Here is a 21,085-nt window from a genome sequence, read left to right as displayed (position 1 = left end):
AAGTAATGATGGACTGTCATTTCTCTTTGCTTATTTGAGCTGTTCTTGACATAATATGGCCTTGCTCTTTTACCAAATAGGGCTTTCTTCTGTATACCACCCCTACCGTGTCACAATACAACTGATTGGCTAAAACGCATTAAGGAAAGAAATTCCACAAAGTAACTTTCAACAAGGCACACCTGTTATTAATTGAAATGTATTCCAGGTGACTTCCTCATAAAGCTGGTTGAGAGAATGCCAAGAGTGTGCAAAGCATTCATCAAGGCAAAGGGTGGCTACTTTGAAGAATCTCACTTTTTTGGTTACTACATGATTACATATGTGTTACTTAAAGTTTGTTTTCGCTTATATTACAATGTAGAAAATAATAAAAATAAATAAAACCTTGGAATAAGTAGGTGTCCAAACCTTTGACTGGTACTGTCCATGTCAATCAAATTTATTTTATAAACACTTTTTACACCAGCAGCTGTCACAAAATGCTTTTCAGAAACTCAGCCTAAAACACCAATGAGCAAACAATGCAGGTGTAGAAGCACAGCGGCTCGGAAAAGTTAGAAAGAAATGTAGAGAGGAACCAGGCCCAAAGGGGTGGCCAGTCCTCTTCTGGCTGTACCGGGTGACATATGTATTCATATCAGTAGGCTGTACAATACAGGGGAATAAAACTATTCTAAAATCGGGTAAGAGATGAAAGCTAAAAAGGGGCGTGTCATCCTCCACTCACTTTAACAAGGGTTAGTAACTACAGACTCATTCCATATCATCCTCCACTCACTATCACAAGGGTTAGTAACTACACAGACTCATTTCATATCATCCTCCACTCACTATCACAAGGGTTAGTAACTACACAGACTCATTTCATATCATCCTCCACTCACTATCACAAGGGTTAGTAACGACAGACTCATATCATATTATCCTCCACTCACTATCACAAGGGTTAGTCACTACACAGACTCATTTCATATTATCCTCCACTCACTATCACAAGGGTTAGTAACTACAGACTCATTTCATATCATCCTCCACTCACTATCACAAGAGTTAGTAACTACACAGACTCATTTCATATTATCCTCCACTCACTATCACAAGGGTTAGTCACTACACAGACTCATTTCATATCATCCTCCACTCACTATCACAAGGGTTAGTCACTACACAGACTCATTTCATATCATCCTCCACTCACTATCACAAGGGTTAGTCACTACACAGACTCATTTCATATCATCCTCCACTCACTATCACAAGGGTTAGTAACTACACAGACTCATTTCATATTATCCTCCACTCACTATCACCAGGGTTAGTAACTACACAGACTCATTTCATATCATCCTCCACTCACTATCACAAGGGTTAGTAACTACAGACTCATTTCATATCATCCTCCACTCACTATCACAAGGGTTAGTCACTACACAGACTCATTTCATATCATCCTCCACTCACTATCACAAGGGTTAGTAACTACAGACTCATTTCATATCATCCTCCACTCACTATCACAAGGGTTAGTAACTACACAGACTCACTTCATATCATCATCCACTCACTATCACAAGGGTTAGTAACTACACAGACTCATTTCATATCATCCTCCACTCACTATCACAAGGGTTAGTAACTACAGACTCATTTCATATCATCCTCCACTCACTATCACAAGGGTTAGTAACTACACAGACTCATTTCATATCATCCTCCACTCACTATCACAAGGGTTAGTAACTACACAGACTCATTTCATATCATCCTCCACTCACTATCACAAGGGTTAGTAACTACACAGACTCATTTCATATCATCCTCCACTCACTATCACAAGGGTTAGTAACTACACAGACTCATTTCATATCATCCTCCACTCACTATCACAAGGGTTAGTAACTACACAGACTCATTTCATATCATCCTCCACTCACTATCACAAGGGTTAGTAACTACACAGACTCATTTCATAGAACTTTAAAACACTGGCAGATTGTCCACTTCACTTCTTTAGTCTACTAATAAAACAAATGCTGACGATACTGGTGTCAAACCATGCAAGTCTCAGTAGCATGAAACATCTACCTTCTCATTGAAACAGTTCATCATGAAACAGTTCTACTGCAACTTTTCATACACAGAGGGAAGTTGGAATGAACAACAAACTTAGATAGAACCTGCTCTTACCATGAGAAACAGATTCCCCAATCTTCTCCTCCTCCTCTTCTTCATCTTTAATGATGACATTCAGTTCCAGTGTTTGACTGCAGTCTTCCACCTTCACTGATGCCATCTCTGGATCCTGCAGTGCAAACTGGGCTCCACTGTCACAACCAGGGCCCAGTGAATGAATATGGGTTTGGATATAGTCTGGAATGAGAGAGGCAGGCTGGGTTTGTACTCACTATTGATGTAACCGGCCTCAGACTTAATTCTAGTCGTCCTGTAGTAACAATGAGACACAAAAGTTATTGTCTTGCCAGTTCTGGCACTTTATTTATTCTCTAAAAATATATTATATTTCTTCCTGTTCAATTATCTAATTCAGTGCTTGACTTGGACTGAAATAGATACCGGTACGGTTTATATTTAGGTGTAGGAGCTCCACAATACTGTGGAGCTAATATTCTATAAGAGGATATGGTAGTGAGAGGAAGCCCGCTGACAGGCAGTGGGAGAAGACGGAACGAGATGGATTTTGGCCGACATTCTGCAAATGTTCTAAATCGATGAAACACCTGATCTCAGTTCAGTTCCGATTCCAAAACAAAAATATTTGATGAACAGAGTGGACTAAGATTTGTAGACTTTACCGTTTGCAACAGTTTTAAATAATTGCGTAATTTAGAAGGAACGTAAAAGCGAATTGAGTTATTGCACACGAGCGATTCACAGAAGAGTTCCCTAACAGAAATGTGCAGATGTGTTGTATAACGCACCAGTAGGATCTCGCTGACTTGTGCTTGGCTCTGCCCACTATGACTGATCTGTTCCCATTGGAAACGACCAGGATTAGTTATAAAAACAACTTGTGCAATTCTCCATTCATTCAGGGAGTGAGCTGCACATCATTGGGTGAGTCAGTGAAACTGGAAAGCTTGTTTAGGACTATAACTTCCTCCTCATATTGTACAATGTGTTTCTCCTCACACCTGGCCTAGGCTATTGATGGATTAGAGACACGGTCGTTTATATTGACCTCAGATTCTCAGTTTGTCAGTGTCAAAGCAGCCTGTCATTTTGGTCATTTGAGAGGTATTAAACCTGGACGACGCGGCACAGAATTGGCCCAGCGGTGTCCGGGTTTGGCTGTCATTGTAAATAACAATTGGGTCTTAACTGACTTGCCTAGTTAAATAAAATAATAATTTACCTTTTAAGATTCTGTGAAAGTCTCCAGTCATCTAAAATTGCATGAAATTTGTTTTTAAAAGGCCACATTTTGCCAGAACGCTAAAGCCACGATAATGCATGCAATACTTTATTATAAAGGTATTTTATTTAATGTGTTCTGGTACCTCAGAGACCCCCAGGTCACCCCCCCTCTTGGGATCACTTCCTTGTCATGGTATCTCTGTGCATTCAAATTGCCATCGATAAAATGCAATTGTGTTTGTTGTCTGTAGCGTATGCCTGCCCATATCATAACCCTGATACCACCATGGGGCACTCTGTTCACAACACTGACATCAGCAAACCACACGCCCACACAACACCATACACGGCAGTCTGTCGATGTGAGGCTGGTTGGGCATACTGACAAATTCTCTAAAACAACAAAGGTAGAGAAATTAACATTAACTGATCTGGCAACAGCTCTGGTGGAAAATCCTGCAGTCAGTTTGCCAATTGCATGCTCCCTTAAAACTTCAGACATCTGTGGCTTTGTGTTGTGTGAAAAAAAAACAGCCCATTTGAGTGGCATTTTTGTATTTATTAGAGATCACCATAAGCTGCTGCCAAGCACCTACTCTTGTCTCCAGCACAAGGTGCACCTGTGTATGATAATCATGCTATTTAATCAGCTTCTTGATATGCCACACCTGTGAGGTGGATGGATTATCTTGGCAAAGGAGAAATGCTCACTACCGGGGGATGTAAAACAAATGTGCACAACATTTGACCGAAATAAGTTTGTGTGTGTGGAACATTTCTGGGATATTTTATTTCACCTCATGAAACCAACACTTTGCATATTTCGTTTATATGTTTGTTCAGTGTATACAGTATTTTTTTTTTTTATCATGCAAAAACTATCAATAACGAAATGTAAATTAAACTAAATCAGCCTGCTTTTCTGTTCTAACCAGGTCCCTACACAGGCTGAGAAGGATCCTGTAAGAGCAGAACATTATCTGGTGACAGTAGTCCTTGTAGTCTTGGAGGCCCAGAAACTTCTCAGCTGTAGATATAATGATGTCCAGCTTCTTGGACTTCTTGTACAGTATAATTAATAACTGTGGCTATGAATACTAAAATATCCACCTTCACAATATGTGTATCCAGATCACTTCATTGACGTACAACATTTACAACTGGTTGTGGTGCATCCACCTACATATCTTCTATAGAACTGTGGCCTCTTGCCCTTATAACTCTCTTAAATACACTCAGGATGTAGTCATTAAAACTCGTTTTTCAACCACTCCACAAATTTCTTGTTAACAAACTAAAGTATTTGCAAGTCAGTTAAGACATCTAATTTGTGCATGGCACAAGTCATTTCTCCAACAATTGTTTACAGACAGATTATTTCACTTTCACTTATTTCACTTTTAATTCACTATATCACAATTCCAGTGGGTCAGAAGTTACACTAAGTTGACTGTGCCTTTAAAACAGCTTGGAAAATGATGTCATGGCTTTAGAAGCTTCTGATAGGCTAATTGACATGAGTCAATTGGAGATGTACCTGTGGCTGCATTTCAATGCCTACCTTCAAACGTAGTGCCTCTTTGCTTGACATCATGGGAAAATACAAATAAATAAGCCAAGACATCAGAAAAAAAAATTGTAGACCTCCACAAGTCATCTTTGGGAGCAATTTCCAAACACCTGAATGTAACACGTTCATCTGTACAAAAAATTGCATGCAAGTATAAACACCTTCTTTGGGATTTGGTTGGCGGATCGCATCCAACTCTTAGGTGCCTACACCTCCACCTACTGTACTGGTGTGAGGCCATTCATAGCCTACATACATTCAATTCATTAACATGCTAATTAATACAAAATTGCCCCGCCAACTATTTGCCCTCTACAAAAAGTGAGGAAAAATGTTATTGGTTCGTGCAGTAGACTGTGACCTCTTCCTCAGCCCCAATCGGCAGTACGCCCAGAACATTGTTCAGTTTCAAGGTCTCAGCACACGCAACAGCAAAATGTTAATTATGAATTATCAATAACGAATAAGCTAAAATCATGCAAATATAACTTGTCTGAGTAAGCAGTGTAAAGGAGAACTAACGGGACTGCCCCGGCAGAGCTCCCGACCGACGTGTTCTATGGTTCTTTAAGTTTGATGGAACCTCTCTAGCTTGTTGATAATAAAGAATGATTCCTTTAAGTTTGACTTGTGGTGATTTTCTATAAACGCAAAAAAAAACAAACACCCCAGACCATGACGGACCCTCCACCTCACTCTGAAAAACACCAAAAGAAAGATGCCCAGGGTCCCTGCTGATCTGCGTGAATGTGCTTTAGGCATTCCGCAAGGAGGCATGAGGACTGCAGATGTGGCCAGGGCAATAAATTGCAATGTCCGTACTGTGAGACACCTAAGACAGCGCTACAGGGAGACAGGATGGACAGCTGATCGTCCTCGCAGTGGCAGACCACGTGAAACAACACCTGCACAGGATCGGTACATCCGAACATCACACCTACAGGACAGGTAGAGGATGGCAACAACTGTCCAAGTTACACCAGGAACGCACAATCCCTCCATCAGTGCTCAGACTGTCCGCAATACACTGAGAGAGGCTGGACTGAGGGCTTGTCGGCCTGTTGTCAGGCAGGTCCTTACCAGACATCACCAGCAAAAACTTTGCCTATGGGCACAAATTCCCCCCAGAAATGTCTGGGAACTTGTAGGTGCCTTGGTGGAAAAGTGGGGCAACATCTCACAGTAAGAACTGGCAAATCTGGTGCAGTCCATGAGGATGAGATGTACTGCAGTACTTAAACAGTTCATCATGAAACAGTTCTACCGCAACTTTTCATACACAGTGGGAAGTTGTAACGAACAACAAAATTAGATAGAACCTGCTCTTACCATGAGAAACCGATGTCCCAATCTTCTCCTCCTCTTCTTCCTCTTTAATGTTGACATTCAGCTCCAGTGTTTGACTGCAGTCTTCCAGCTTCACTGATGCCATCTCTGGATCCTGCAGTGCAAACTGGGATCCACTGTCACAAACAGGACCCAGTGACTGTCGGTTTGGACTCAGTGTGGAAGGAGAGAGGCAGGCTGGGATTGTCCTCACTTTTGATGTTAACGGCCTCATACCTGAGTCTGCAAGTAGTATAAGAGAAACAGACACAAAAGTTATTTTCTTGAAAGTTCTGGCAAGGTCTTTCTTCTCTATAAAATATATTCTATTTTTTCTTGTTCAATTATCTAATTCAGTGCTTGACTTGGACTGAAATAGTTGCCGATACTCATTTTGGGTGCCGGTACTGTTTATATTTAGGTGCAGGAGCTCCACAATACTTTTGAGATAAAACTTAACCTGTAGTAGATAAATGCATACAAGACTCAAAAAGCATTTAGTACAAGGTTACAGTTTGTTTTAGGCAGCACAATGTGCTATTTTCCTTAATAACCTTGTATTCACGGTTTTACTTTTTTTTAAAACAATTGTATTTCCTGTTCACACCATAGTAACGTTTATAGATAAAGACAAACTGAATTTGTCAACGTTAATACACATGTAGAAAAAAGATAAATCATTACATTTAAAGATAATCAAAACAGTAAACCGTAGCTGTAACATTGTCTCCCTCTGCTACATCCACACTTCCTGAACTGAAGTCCGTTGACGCAGACCGAGCGGTGCCGCCATTTAACCAGCTTGTGAATTTTTCCTTTCATGGAGCTCTACGGACAATTCCTTTCGACCTCATGACTTGGTTTTTGCTCTGACGTGCACTGTCAAATGTGGGCCCTTATATAGACAGGTGTGTGCCTTTCCAATCATGTCCAATCAATTTAATTTACCACAGATTGACAACAATCAAGTTATAGAAATATCTCAAGGATGATCAATGAAAACAAGATGCACCTGAGCTCAATGTCGATTCTCATAGCAAAGGGTTTGAATACTTTTGTAAATAATTTCTGTTTTAAATTGTTTATAAATGTGAAAACATTCCTAAAAACCTGCGTTTGCTTTGTCATTAATGGGGTATTGTATGTAGATTGATGAGGAACGTTTTTTAATTAATTAATTTTAGAATAAGGTACCTTCTCCGCTATGCAATCTGGTTTCCGAGCTGGTCATGGGTGCACCTCAGCCACGCTCAAGGTCCTAAACGATATCATAACCACCACCGATAAAAGACAGTCCTGTGCAGCAGTCTTCATCGACCTGGCCAAGGCTTTCGACTCTGTCAATCACCGCATTCTTATCGGCAGACTCAACAGCGTTGGATTCGCAAATGACTGCCTTGCCTGGTCCACCAACTACTTTTCTGATAGAGTTCAGTGTGTCAAATTGGAGGGCCTGTTGTCCGGACCTCTGGCAGTCTCTATGGGCGTGCCACAGGGTTCAATTCTCGGGCCGACTCTTTTCTCTGTATATATCAGTGATGTAGCACTTGCGGTTGGTGATGCTCTGATCCACCTCTATGCAGACGACACCATTCTGTATAAATCTGGCCCTTCTTTGGGCACTGTGTTAACAAACCTCCAGATGAGCTTAAATGCCATACAACATTCCTTCCTGTGGCCTCCAACTGCTCTTAAATGCAAGTAAAACTAAATGCATGCTCTTCAGCCGATCGCTGCCCGCACCCGCCCGCCCGACTAGCATCACTACTCTGGACAGTTCTGACTTAGATTATGTGGACAACTACAAATACCTAGGTGTCTAGTTAAGACTGTAAAATTTCCTTCCAGACTCACATTAAGCATCTCCAATCCAAAATAAAATATAGAATTGGCTTCCTATTTTGCAACAAAGCCTCCTTCACTCGTGCAGCTAAATACACCCTCGTAAAACTGACTATCCTACCAAATCCTTGACTTTGGCGATGTCATTTACAAAATAACCTCCAACACTCTACTCAACAAATTGGATGCAGTCTATCACAGTGCCATCCGTTTTGTCACCAAAGCCTCATATACTACCCACCACTGCGACATGTACGCTCTCGTTGGCTGGCCATCGCTTCATACTCGTCGCCAAACCCACTCGCTCCAGGTCATCTATAAGTCTTTGCTTGGTAAAGCCCCACCTTATCTCACTCAGCTCACTGTTCACCATAACAATACCCACCCGTAGCTCGCGCTCCAGCAGGTATATCTCTCTAGTCACCCCCAAAGCCAACTGCTCCTTTGGCCACCTGTCCTTCCAGTTCTCTGCTGCAAATGACTAACTAATTGCAAAAATCACTGAAGCTGGAGACACTCACTAACTTTAAGCATCAGCTGTCAGAGCAGCTTACCGATCACTGCACCTGTACACAGCCCATCTGTAAATAGCCCACCCAACTACCTCATCCCCATCTTATTTATTTTTGCTATTTTGCACCCCAGTAACTCTACTAGCACATCATCATCTGCACATCTATCACTCCAGTGTTAATGCTAAATTGTAATTATTTCGCCACTATGGCCTATTTATTGCCTTACCCCCCCTAATCTTACTATATTTGCACACCCTGCATATATATGTTTATATTGTGTTATTGACTGCATGTTTGTTTATCCCATGTGTAACTGTGTTGTTTTTGTCGCACTGCTTTGCTTTATCTTGGCCAGGTCGAAGTTGTAAATGAGAACTCGTTCTCAACTGGCCCACCTGGTTAAATAAAGGTGTTCTCAACTGGCCCACCTGGTTAAATAAAGGTGTTCTCAACTGGCCCACCTGGTTAAATAAAGGTGTTCTCAACTGGCCCACCTGGTTAAATAAAGGTGTTCTCAACTGGCCCACCTGGTTAAATAAAGGTGAAATAAAATAAATACAACAGTTCTACAGCAACTTTTCATACACAGTGGGAAGTTGGAATGAAAAACACCAACTTTAGTTAGATAGAACCTGCTCTTACCATGAGAAACAGATGTCCCAATCTCCTCCTCCTCTTCTTCAGCTTTAATGTTGACATTCAGCTCCAGTGTTTGACTGCAGTCTTCCAGCTTCACTGATGCCATCTCTAGATCCTGCAGTGCAAACTGGGCTTTGCTGTCACAATCAGGACCCAGTGACTGTAGGTTTGAACTCAGTGTGGAAGGAGAGAGGAAGGCTGGGTTTGTCCTCACTGTTGATGTTACTGGCCTCAGACTTAATCTGAGTCGGCAAGTAGTAATAAAGAGAAACGGACACAAAAGTTAGTGCCAGAACTGTCAAGACTTACTTTATTCTCAAAAAATATGGTTAATATTTAGGTGCAGGAGCTCCACAATACTGTTGAGCTAATATTCTATAAGAGGAACATGAGCTCAAACAGAAGAAATTTGAGGTGCTGGTACTCAGCTCCGGTGAGCTCCTGTTCAAGTCAAGCACTGATCTCATTTCAATAGATCTGGTAACTAAGCATTGACAACAAAACACGAATTCATACACATTAGACAAAGTATACACTTTAAATTAGGCTACACAACTTAAATTCACTTAATCTATAGTAGATTTCCTTAATTCACATAAATGCCTCAAAAACATTTAATACAAGGTTTCAGTATGCTTTAAGCAGCACTATGTACTATTTTCCTAAATAACCTTTCCCTGTATTATTTCAATCAAAAACCAATGGTCTTTCCGTTCACACCATAGTAACATGTATAGATAGACAGAAACTGAATGTCTCTGAATATTAGTTCACATGTAGAAAACTGATAATCATTACATTCAGCTCCAAAACAGCAGTGCAACCGTAAAATTGTCTTTCTCTGCTGCACCCTCACTGCCTGAACTGAAGTCCGTTGATGCAGACCGAGGGGGAACCGCCATTTTACCATCTCCTGAACTTTACACAAAACCAAAAACGACATGTATAACGAATCCAGAAATCTAAAATAAATGGATCCTTAATGAATTTACCTTGACGAAATTATATACATCCACTCAGACTAACCCAACGTCTATGTGATATGTAAAAAAAAGTGATCACGTTCACTCATGCGGTTTGACATAAAAATAGCACATAAAACCTTCATCAAACGTGATAATACCTTGACGCATTTGTTACCTAGCATGGTATTACATGTTCTTTCGATATTAGAACGTGCTATTACATACCAGTAGTAATACATTAGAAACGGACACTAAAGTTGTCGTCTCGACTGCACAATTCTGGCGTATCCTTTATTCTGAAGAATGATGCGCGCCTGCGCGGAACTTCCTGTTCCCCCACTACCAGTTTCTAAACCCAGAGACGTAAAAACGCGAGACTTCAGAGAACGCTTGTGAAGCGGACCAATCCGTGGTTTGACAAGTCAATGAGAGAAGTGAACAATTCTGATACTTTTGCAGCGGCTAATGGAGATCCTAATAAATACCAAAAAGATTCCGTCGGTACACACTTGATACATGGCCATTCTTTTATCAATTTCATAACTGCAGTGGTTTATTCACAATAGCTCTCACTGCGTATCTTACGTATCTCAGCATCACGTGAGTAGGCAGACACTCTTCACTCTTCCAGCGAAACTCCAGATATAACACATTTAACGGTGCCCTGCTCCGAAAAACAATGCTCTCTCCTTCTGCTCTTCTGAGACGCATGAAATCAAAACAAAACCACTACTGGTCACTGACTGACTCTACCTTTCCTCATGCCTCCTTTACCATCTTCCTGACCTCAAATGAATCGCGCTCCAAAAGAAACCAATGTTCGTTTACAACCTTTGGTCGGTTTGCTCCATTTTTCGTTGTCTCCGTCTTCCATTGATACTTACCAACTTTATTCAACTGGGAGATATCAGACTCGAACAGCACATCCGCTTCGCAATATTTCCCTCCCCAAAACCAGACACACCCCGCTACGGACTAACTCCTGAATGTACAGTATAACCCTGCATTGAATAAAGCCAACAACTACAGGTTAAATGACAATTTCACGCTGGTTTAGTAATGGCATCAGTGGCGATGTCTATCAGACTTTATTTCGCCCAAAATTGTCCGCCTGTTTTGATCCAAAACTAGCCGAAGGTCAGCCTGATCAGCTTGTACTCATTGAAATGCATTAGATACACGAATACATGTATACAATATTGCATGAGTTTGATTATTTTTTGATATACACAATAATGAAATATATTTATTTAAAATTAAAATAAAAAAATCGAATATCTTGTAAGATGTTCTGATATAGACAGAATGACTGAAAATTACCTTAAAATCAGTAATTTACAATTTCACAATGGAATTTATAACTGTCATGTCTCCAAACTGGGAGAAGCAGAAAGAGCAAGTCATTCACCCGACATTTGTTCCTCATGACGGCAACACAACGATACGAGGATAATTGTTAGAATCAACATTTCTGAAAACGTTTCTGTTAATGTCGCAAACTAATTTTCTCTAGGCTAACATAAGCAACTCTGCCTGGATACTTACATGCTAACTAATAAGCTACCGTTAACATGCTAGTTAACACTAACTTAGTTGCTAGATAGGCGGGAAAGCAGGGCCAACATATTTGATGGTTGTACAAACTGTCAGCTAGTTTACTGTATCTGTTTAGCTAACTACGGTTAGCTTTGTTTTCTGGTAACGGGTGTGGAGTCATTATTTGACCATTACATTTTTTTTAACTAGCTAGACATCAACGTTACTCTCTGGGTACCTACGGTGAAGCTGGTTGGTTTGCTAACTAACTGTAGTATGGGTTAGCTATCTAGCTAGCTAAGAACGTTAGCTCACAGGGGAGCTAATCGCCTAATCTTACAATTATATGCAGTGTGTGCAAATGTAGTTTCTATTGTGTTGACGGAAAGTTTGTTTATCCCATGTGTAACTGTGTTGTTTTTGTCGCACTGCTTTGCTTTATCTTGGCCAGGTCGCAGTTGTAAATAAGAACTTGTTCTCAACTAGCCTACCTGGTTAAATAAAGCTGAAATAAATCAAATAAAAATAAGTCACTTCCAGGGTTTCAAACAGTCTCTTGACACAGATTGCAAGGTTAAGCAACATTGGTGGTAAGAACACAAAGGACTGTGCCCACAAGGTCATGGACAGGTATGTCATATCTTTAGAATAGATCCAATAAGAAAGTAATTTTAAAAGGTATCGTTAGTGATAAACTGTCTGCAACAAAGACAGTAAATCCAAGAGCCTGATCTCCTCAGCAGTTTGATAGTGTTCAATTCACAAAGAACATCCTGTGTGTGCTTGACTTTCAGGCTCTTTACCAATGGCCTGATGTCCTTGTTCAACTTCAACGTGTCGTGTACTTCTAGGAGTAGTGGGTGGAGGAGTCAGGTGCATAGAGCAGGGTAGTAGATACGTGGATAGTTTATTCCCAAAGTAACAATGTCGGTCAACGCCACACACACGGGCGCTATAAGACCCAGGACGAAACGGTTCGGGAAAAATAACATCCACAGAAATCACACACATCAAATAACAGAAAACAAGCCCGCACGAAAGCCGGTATGCCTACTGGGTTTAAATAGCCCAAAACCTAAACAAGAAACAGGTGCAACTAATCAGACAACACTAAATGAAACAGAAAAGGGGATCTGTGGCAGCTGGTAGGCCCGCGACGACGACGTCGCCCGAACAGGAGGAGGCACCATATTCGGCGGGATTCGTGACACAACGGCCATCACGCAAAACGGGGATTAGGAAACACAACTGTGTACTCTTGTCAACCGTACCTATAAACATGTCATTATTCTGTAGGATATTTTGTATTAATAACTGGGTGGTGAGAGCCCATGAAAGCCCATGTGTTATGATGACATTTATCATGGCTGTGAGTGTCATAGCCATAAAAGAAAAGTCCTCAGGGTTTTGTGGTGCCGTAACCACACAATACATGGTTACAGTCTGTATCCATGTGTAACCGATGTGAAATGGCTAGCTATTTAGCGGTGGTGCGCGCTAATAGCGTTTCAATCGGTGACGTCACTCGCTCTGAGACCTGAAGTAGTTGTTCCCCTTGCTCTGCAAGGACCGCATCTTTTGTGGAACGATGGGTAACGATGCTTTGTGGGTGTCAGTTGTTGATGTGTGCATAGGGTCCCTGGTTCGAGCCCGGGTCGGGGCGAGGGGACGGATGAAAGCTATACTGTTACATTGGTGCCGTGACCCGGATCACTGGTTGCTGCGGAAAAAGAGGTCAAAAGGGGGGTGAGTGTAACCGATGTGAAATGGCTAGCTAGTTAGCGGTGGTGCTCGCTAATAGTGTTTCAATCGGTTACGTCACTCGCTCTGAGACCTGAAGTAATTGTTCCCCTTGCCCTGCGGATTTTGAGGCGTGATAGGTAACGATGCTTCGTGGGTGTCAGTTGTCTATGTGTGCAGAGGGTCCCTGGTTCGAGCCCGGGTCGGGGTGAGTGAACGGATGAAAGCTATACAGTTACACATGCTCCTGGTAGAGCCGGAGGTGATGGTTTCCACATCACCACCACATAGGGTCATTGTGTGGTTTTCCACTTTTGAGTGTGACTCCAAATCCAGACCTCCATGGGTTGATAAATTTGATTTCCATTGATCATTTTTGTGTGATTTTGTTGTCAGCACATTCAACAATGTAAAGAAAAAAGTATTTAATAAGAATATTTCATTCATTCAGATCTAGGATGTGTTATTTTAGTGTTCCCTTTATTTTTTTGAGCAGTGTAGTTAATATACTGCACCAACTACATAAATATATGATCGTGTCCATTGTCTTCTATTTGGACTTTAAAACGCAGACAGCAGCGCCGCCATTTTACCAGCTCGTGAGCCTTTTTAAAAAATACACATAACCAATAACATAAAACGAACTCAGAAATCTCAAATAAATTGAATATTTTTAAATTACCTTGACGAAATGGTGTACATTAAGTCAGACAAACCCAAAATCTCAAGGTATATGACTTGTAAAATCGTTTTCATCACGACACAAATTTAACATAGGAAACCTGGCAATCCCTTGACGGATTTGTAACCTATCATGTTCTTTCGATTTTAGATAGCACGTTTAAACTATTACCTACCGGTAGTAATACATAGAAACGGAGACAAAAAGCACCGTCTAAACAGCACAGATTCTGAACAAAGATGCGCGGCCATAGAGATAGATAGAGGACTTATCTTTGTGTCTGTGTCATTATAGCGTCAGTGACAGAATTGAGGGGATTCGATTAGTTTGGCCTGGGCTCCCGGATAGGCGTGTTTTGCACGGGGTGAAAGTTGATGGCATTTGTTTTGTTTTTGGCCAGGTGCCACATTCAAAGCCCAAACAAAAGTGATGTAATTAACCACTTGGAGTAATGAGTAGGATTCTGTGTTTTTCACATGAAAAAGTTATTGATTGTGATAAAAAGCTTTATCTGCCTTCAATGAAACCTGGTTTATTTTATGGAAAAGAGCTGTTTCTGGATGATGCACCATGCTGCCTTGTTGACAGAATGACCGAAAGGCGCAGATTACTGTTGCTATTTGAGAAGGGCCCTTGCCAGATTTGCCTGTTCACCATTTACATCACGGGCCATAGACCGGTGGCCCCGTGGCTCAGCATAATCCCTACTGACGAGCCAGCTGGAGATGACTCCAACAGAGTCAGGAGGGATCAGCCAATGAAGTTGGAAGTACCACCCAGTTGACTACATTAAAATGGTGGAATCCAGCAATGCATTGAGCTATAATAAGAACGAGAGACAGCCTCCAAGATGGCCGACCGTTGTTTTGAACGTAATCTACTCACGGTCAGATACGCCTATTCAAGGAGGCTGACATCTTGCTAGATTCCGGTTTCAGGAGCCCATTAGTAAATGTTAGTGGCGGTCTGTGCCTTTACGACAAGGGAGGACAGGTCTTTTTTTTTATGAGCATGGCCTTATTTCTATAACAGCATATTGGATGACTATCATTCACCCAGCTCAATGTAACATCGACAGGTTTAGGCTACTACATGATACTCTAATTTTCCCTATACCCATCAAGTGGTTGCTACAACCTAGCCTATGAATGAAAGTTTACAACGTAGGTGCACAGGTCGAGAGAAATCTGAGTAATCAAGGTGACATTGACACATTCAATACCGTCTTGCACACTCTTACCTGTATCTATCTGATCTGGGGTGTAATCATTAGTCCAACAGTTGCAAACAAGAGTTTCTATTAGACAAATACCGGTATATTTATCTTCGATTTAATTTGCTTCATTTTAAGGAACGTTTTTTCAACAGAATTGGCGGAATGAATATACCCCTGATCTCACACACAAACACAGTTCACTTTCAAAGCAGCCACATACAAACAGCAGATCCTGGACTATCCATTTACTTCAGTCAGTCGGTCTCATCTTCCAATGTCAGGAACCCATCACATTGAATGAGCAATGTGGACGAGAGCAAGTGAGTGATTTCCATTGTTTTTCACATCCGTTACACGTGCAAGCTCTTCCATGTAATAACATGAATATAAAACATTAATAACTTTAGCTATGATTTGTGGGGAGTGGAGGGAAAGAAAATCGGCCTTGAAGACAATTCATGGACAAATTCCATTGATATGTTTGGCACAAAGGTGATAACGAAACTGTCTTTTTTGAAATTTTGAAAATTGTTGTCTCTGGGGTGTCTATTGGAAGTATCTTTATGGAATCCTATGACGGTGCCACGTTGAACGTCACTGAGCTCTTCAATAAGGCCATTCTACTGCCTGTGTTTGTCTATGGAGATTGCATGGTTGTGTACCTCAATTTTATACACCTGTCAGTTAAGGGTGTGGCTAAAACAGTAAAATCAACTAATTTGAAGGGGTGTCCACATACTTTTGTCAATGTAGTGTGTAAACAGTAGCCTATAGACCTAAACAGTAGGCTTATTTCAATGTTGAAATACATTTAATTGTCAATCAAGTGAGTTCTGATTTGCTATTTGTAGGCTATTGTCTGTAATGTGTCTCAATAGACACGAAGTGTACAAAACATTGGAAACACCCTTAAAACTTCTTATGGCTGAGAGCCCGCTAACGGGATTGATATGACAACAGCCAGTGAAAGTGAAGAGTGGCAAATTCAAAACAATAGAAATCTCACAATTAAAATTCCTCAAACATACAAGTATCTCATACCATTTTAAAGGTAATCTTGTTGTTAATCCCACCACAGTGTCCGATTTCAAAAAGGCTTTACAGCGAAAGCACCAAAAATGATTATGTTAGGTCTTCACCAAGTCACAGAAAAACAAGGCTATTTTTCCAGCCAAGGAGAGGAGTCACAAAAAGCAGAAATAGAGATAAAATGAATCACTAACCTTTGATGGTCTTCATCAGATGACACTCATAGGACTTCATGTTACACAATACATGTATGTTTTGTTCGATAAAGTGCATATTTATATCCAGAAATCTCGGTTTACATTGGCGTGTTATGTTCAGTAGTTCCAAAACATACGGGGATTTTGCAGAGAGCCACATTAATTTACATTAATACTCATAATAAATATTGATGAAAGATACAACTATTATACATGAAACTTTAGATAAACTTCTCCTTAATGCATCCGCTGTGTCAAATTTCAATTAATAAACCCTACGGAAAAAGCATACCATCCAATAATCTGAGTACGGCGCTCAGAGACCAAACCAGCCAAAGAAATATCCGCCATGTTGTGGAGTCAACATTAGTCAGAAATAGCATTATAAATATTCACTTACCTTTGATCTTCATCAGAATGCACTCCCAGGAATCCCAGTTCCACAATAAATGTTTGTTTTGTATGATAATGTCCATCATTTATGTCCAAATTCCTCCTTGTTGTTCGCGTGTTCAGCCCAGTAATCCACATTCATGACGCACGAGCAGACAAAGTCGAAAAGTTCCGTTACAGTCCATAGAAACATGTCAAACGATGTATAGAATCAATCTTTAGGATGTTTTTAACATAAATCTAACATAATGATCCAACCGGAGAATTCCTTTGTCTGTAGAACTGCAATGGAAAGCAAGCTAACTTTCACATGAACGCGTGGTCAGCTCGTGGGACTCGGGCAGACCTCTGGCTCATTCCCCTCTTATTCAGCCCCACTTCACAGTAGAAGCATCAAACAAGGTTCTAGAGACTGTTGACATCTAGTGGAAGCCTTAGGAAGTGCAAGATGACCAATATCCCGCTGAGTTGAAAAACTACAAGCCTCAGATTTCCCACTTCCTGTTTGGATTTTTTCCCAGGTCTTTGCCTGCCATATGAGTTCTGTTATACTCAGACATCATTCAAACAGTTTTAGAAACTTCAGTGTTTTCTATCCAAATCTACTAATAATATGCATATATTAGCAACTGAGCCTGAGTAGCAGACAGTTTACTCTGGGCACCTTTTTCATCCAAGCTACTCGATACTGCCCCCAGCCATAACAAGTTTAATACTGAGTTGCACCCCCTTTGCCCTCATATATTTTTTATATTTTTCAGTGTATGTTCACTGAGTGTACAAAACATTAAGGACACCTTCCTAATATTCAGTTGAACCCTTTTGCCCTCAGAACAGCCTCAATTCGTCAGGGCATGGACTGGGGATGATGGTGTTGATGTGAGCCATGACCAGCCTTTCAAAGCACTTCATGGCTACAGACGTGAGTCCTACGGGTCGGTTGTCATTTAGGCAGGTTACCTTGGTGTTCTTGGGCACAGGGACTATGGTGGTCTGCTTGAAACATGTAGGTATTACAGACTCAGTCAGGGACAGGTTGAAAATGTCAGTGAAGATACTTGCCAGTTGGTCAGGACATGCTCTGAGTACACGTCCAGGTAATCTGTCTGTCCCTGCGGCCTTGTTAATGTTGACCTGTTTAAAAGATCTTACTTAACGGGGACTGTCTAATTCGTTACATTTTTTACTATATTGCAAATATTCAGAGATGCAGAGAATGAAGTTGGGTTACTTCTAAGTAACTTTGGCTGACTCCTATGTCATCATCTCCAACACGTGACCTTCTATTCTAGAGCTTTGCTTTGGTGTGGATTGAGGCCTATACATCAGTTGTGTTCCCCTGTTGTATTCAGCTTTCCTTATTTCTGTTGTGGATTGTGTTTCTGTACGCCAATGGAAAGTCTACAAAACTATGAGCAAACAAGCCTATGTTTTGAATACATGGAATTGGATTGTGATGATACCGATGAATGAATCGTACACACAATGTGCAAATATTAATATGTTTCATTTATCAGTAATTCAATTTGATGTGTATGAAATTGTTTGGTGAAATATGCATAAAAGGAGAGTAATTGCCCATAATTCTGCACCTTTGTATCGTTGTACTTCCAGTTTTGATCATCATGATTTAATGACTGCTGTAATATTTGTGTTGTGGAGAAATGACCAGGCAGGGTACAGTTAGTTTTCGTTTAGTCAAAACCCCGCGTGCTCTACAGTTCCCGGCATTCCAGTGCGCATGTGCATTTCATTTTAGGTGTAGTAACGTAACACTGCCGTAATGCATTACTGCTTAGTAACAGCACAGTAACTAATATAAACAGATGTAGATCCCAGATACTACAACTGCAAAGAACATTTATGGATCTACTGGGATTTTTAAAAGACAGACTAACTTTCTGTTTTGTCTGCTTGCATTCAAGAAATAAGTATAGTTGTGTCATTCTTTTGATGAACGGATTTGCAATTTTGATGGTATATTTTTTATGAATGTTTGTTTTTTAAAAAGACAAGTACATTTTCAAAAAGCATTTACTGTTTTGAAAAAGTTGTGTGTTTTGTGGACTCATTGTTCCAAAAAATGATTGTAGGCGATTATGAGAAACTGTAATACATAAAGACGGTTGCTCCCTGATTAAATAGTACAAGAGTACACCCTGCTGGACAAAAAAACTTACTGCACCTGGTAAGTACTAAACAGGCCCGACCCTGCTTAGCTTCCGAGACCAGGCGTATTGAGACTGATCTGGCCGTAAAGCCAGTGACTGTATGGTGTATATATGATCTGTAATAATGCAGTAAGCGAAGGAATAACTCTTGCTACGCTATATCAAGTTTTTGTCACTTGAAAAAGTGCAGTGTGAGATCATAGAAATAATGGGATAAACATACATAGTTACTTTAACACAGGCCCAAACCTTGTATACATTTAACGACATATATTTGAGTCTTGTGAAAATAGCAGGCCTATCAAATATTGGCTTCAGACAAATACATCAGATAACGTTACCGGTATGTGAGGCAGTCCATGTTACCAGAACATGACTTTAGCACATTTTATAGTTTATACTGTATAGTCAGTCTTCTTGTGTATATATATCCAAATCATAAGTGTTTTTGACTACTTTAGTACTTAGCTATTTGTGTATATGTTTGATCGTGTGTATTGCGCTGTTGAGGAGAGCTTGCAAGTAAGCATTTCACTGTACCGTTTACACCCTGTGTCCCATCTACGTGACGAAAACGTTTTTTTAAAGATTAACGCACCATTCACATCAGCTCAATATAACGGTGACCGACTTGACCAACACTTGACCACCACTGGCACCACCACTGGCACTAAGATGAACTGTGTGTGTGACAATGTGACACTACAATATAGACTAAAACGAAACCATGCTTGATTTATATTTACAACGACAGGGGGTGCACCGTTCCTGGAAGTACTGCAATACCAGGTCGATGCGTGGAGTGGACGGAGCAAGCCCCTATTCCATCTCCCTATTCCAAAAATCAATTTAATATATGGTCCCCAGATAGGGGACGTATCAGATATTAAACTGATAAGAACAGATTTTTTTCTTTTGGAAAAGTTTTATTGATACATTTCCTTTAAAAACAGCTCATACATTTTTTACATCATTGATACATAAAAACGGCAACAAAGCATAAAACACAGCATTTGAAAGTTACATTTAAATTTGTTAAAAAGTACATGTTGTTAAAACCAATGAAAACAACCATGGATAAAAGTACTTTCCTTGTAAAAACATCAAATCTGTAAAAGCCATTTAAAATGTGTACTAATGATCTAACAAAGGTAAAACATTTTTAAGACATGAAAAACCATGTTAAAAAGTCACTTTGTTAAAAGGCTGTCTTCAGTCCCTTGTACAGGAGGGGGGTGAGTCTTTATCAAGCTCACCTCATCCTGCTCTTCTGAATAGATCATCGTCCCGTCCTTCGGGGCCCAGAGGAGATCCCTCCCCTAGGCGCATCGCCCTAGGCGCCGCAGCGCTGTCAGGCCGTGGCCGCCGGGACCTAGGGTGTTGTGGGGGACCCTTCGCCTGGGGTCGAGGCCCCCTTCCTTCCGTACCACCCCAGGGCTTCCGTGGCTACCATGGCCACTGCCTGGGGGGTGGTCTCTACGTTTTTCGCTACCAGCAGGTTACGGGAGGACCACAGTGCTTCCTTCAGGCACGTGAGGGTGGGCCAGAGCTTGGTGAAGGCCTTCGATGGAATGGGCCTTCGGCCCACCCCATACAGCACGAGCTGAGGTGTTAGGTCCTCCCCTGCTGGCAGACACGAGGTGATCAGGGGGCCTGCTTCCTTCCACAGGTCCCTGGCGGCTCTGCACTCCCAGAGCATGTGCCTCACCGACTCTTCTTGGCCGCAGCCTGGTCGGGGGCACGCGGATGTCCTCGCCATGCCCCGTGAGTGCATAACGGCCCTGACCGGGAGGATCTCGTGGGCGACCATCCAGGACAGGTCCCGATGCCGATTCAGGAGAGCAGGATGGGCCACGTTGCGCCAAACCGTTGTGGGCTCACCTATA

At 41.2% G+C, this 21,085-nt stretch overlaps 3 protein-coding genes and 1 pseudogene across 12 annotated transcripts in view; 2 read left to right on the top strand and 2 right to left on the bottom strand.

Annotated features, from left to right (window-relative positions):
• The window catches only part of LOC110528894 (oocyte zinc finger protein XlCOF6-like), a 680,129-nt gene that overhangs the window by 488,105 nt on the left and 170,939 nt on the right, over window positions 1-21,085 (top strand). The window lies entirely within an intron of this gene.
• LOC110495595 (zinc finger protein OZF-like) overlaps window positions 1-21,085 on the bottom strand; it is a 147,679-nt gene that overhangs the window by 39,506 nt on the left and 87,088 nt on the right. The window contains exons 4-6 of one of the 6 annotated variants that reach the window (XM_036951107.1): window positions 9,274-9,512; window positions 6,278-6,517; window positions 2,191-2,373 (exon numbers count right to left, since the gene is read on the bottom strand). The exons of the other annotated variants lie outside the window; for them this stretch is intronic. Coding sequence (XP_036807002.1) covers window positions 2,191-2,373; window positions 6,278-6,517; window positions 9,274-9,512 — 662 coding nt within the window. The remainder of the gene's footprint in view (window positions 1-2,190; window positions 2,374-6,277; window positions 6,518-9,273; window positions 9,513-21,085) is intronic. 6 annotated transcript variants of the gene reach the window in all.
• Window positions 1-21,085, top strand: part of LOC110528886 (zinc finger protein 664-like) — a 140,889-nt gene that overhangs the window by 93,252 nt on the left and 26,552 nt on the right. The gene's annotated exons all lie outside the window — the stretch shown is intronic.
• Window positions 19,952-20,127, bottom strand: LOC118941222 (annotated as a pseudogene).

This window comes from Oncorhynchus mykiss, chromosome 18 (assembly GCF_013265735.2).
Source record: "Oncorhynchus mykiss isolate Arlee chromosome 18, USDA_OmykA_1.1, whole genome shotgun sequence".
Classification (NCBI taxonomy): domain Eukaryota; kingdom Metazoa; phylum Chordata; class Actinopteri; order Salmoniformes; family Salmonidae; genus Oncorhynchus; species Oncorhynchus mykiss.
The sequence above is the reverse complement of the archived record's forward strand: the minus strand, read 5'-3'. Positions and strand labels throughout refer to the sequence as shown.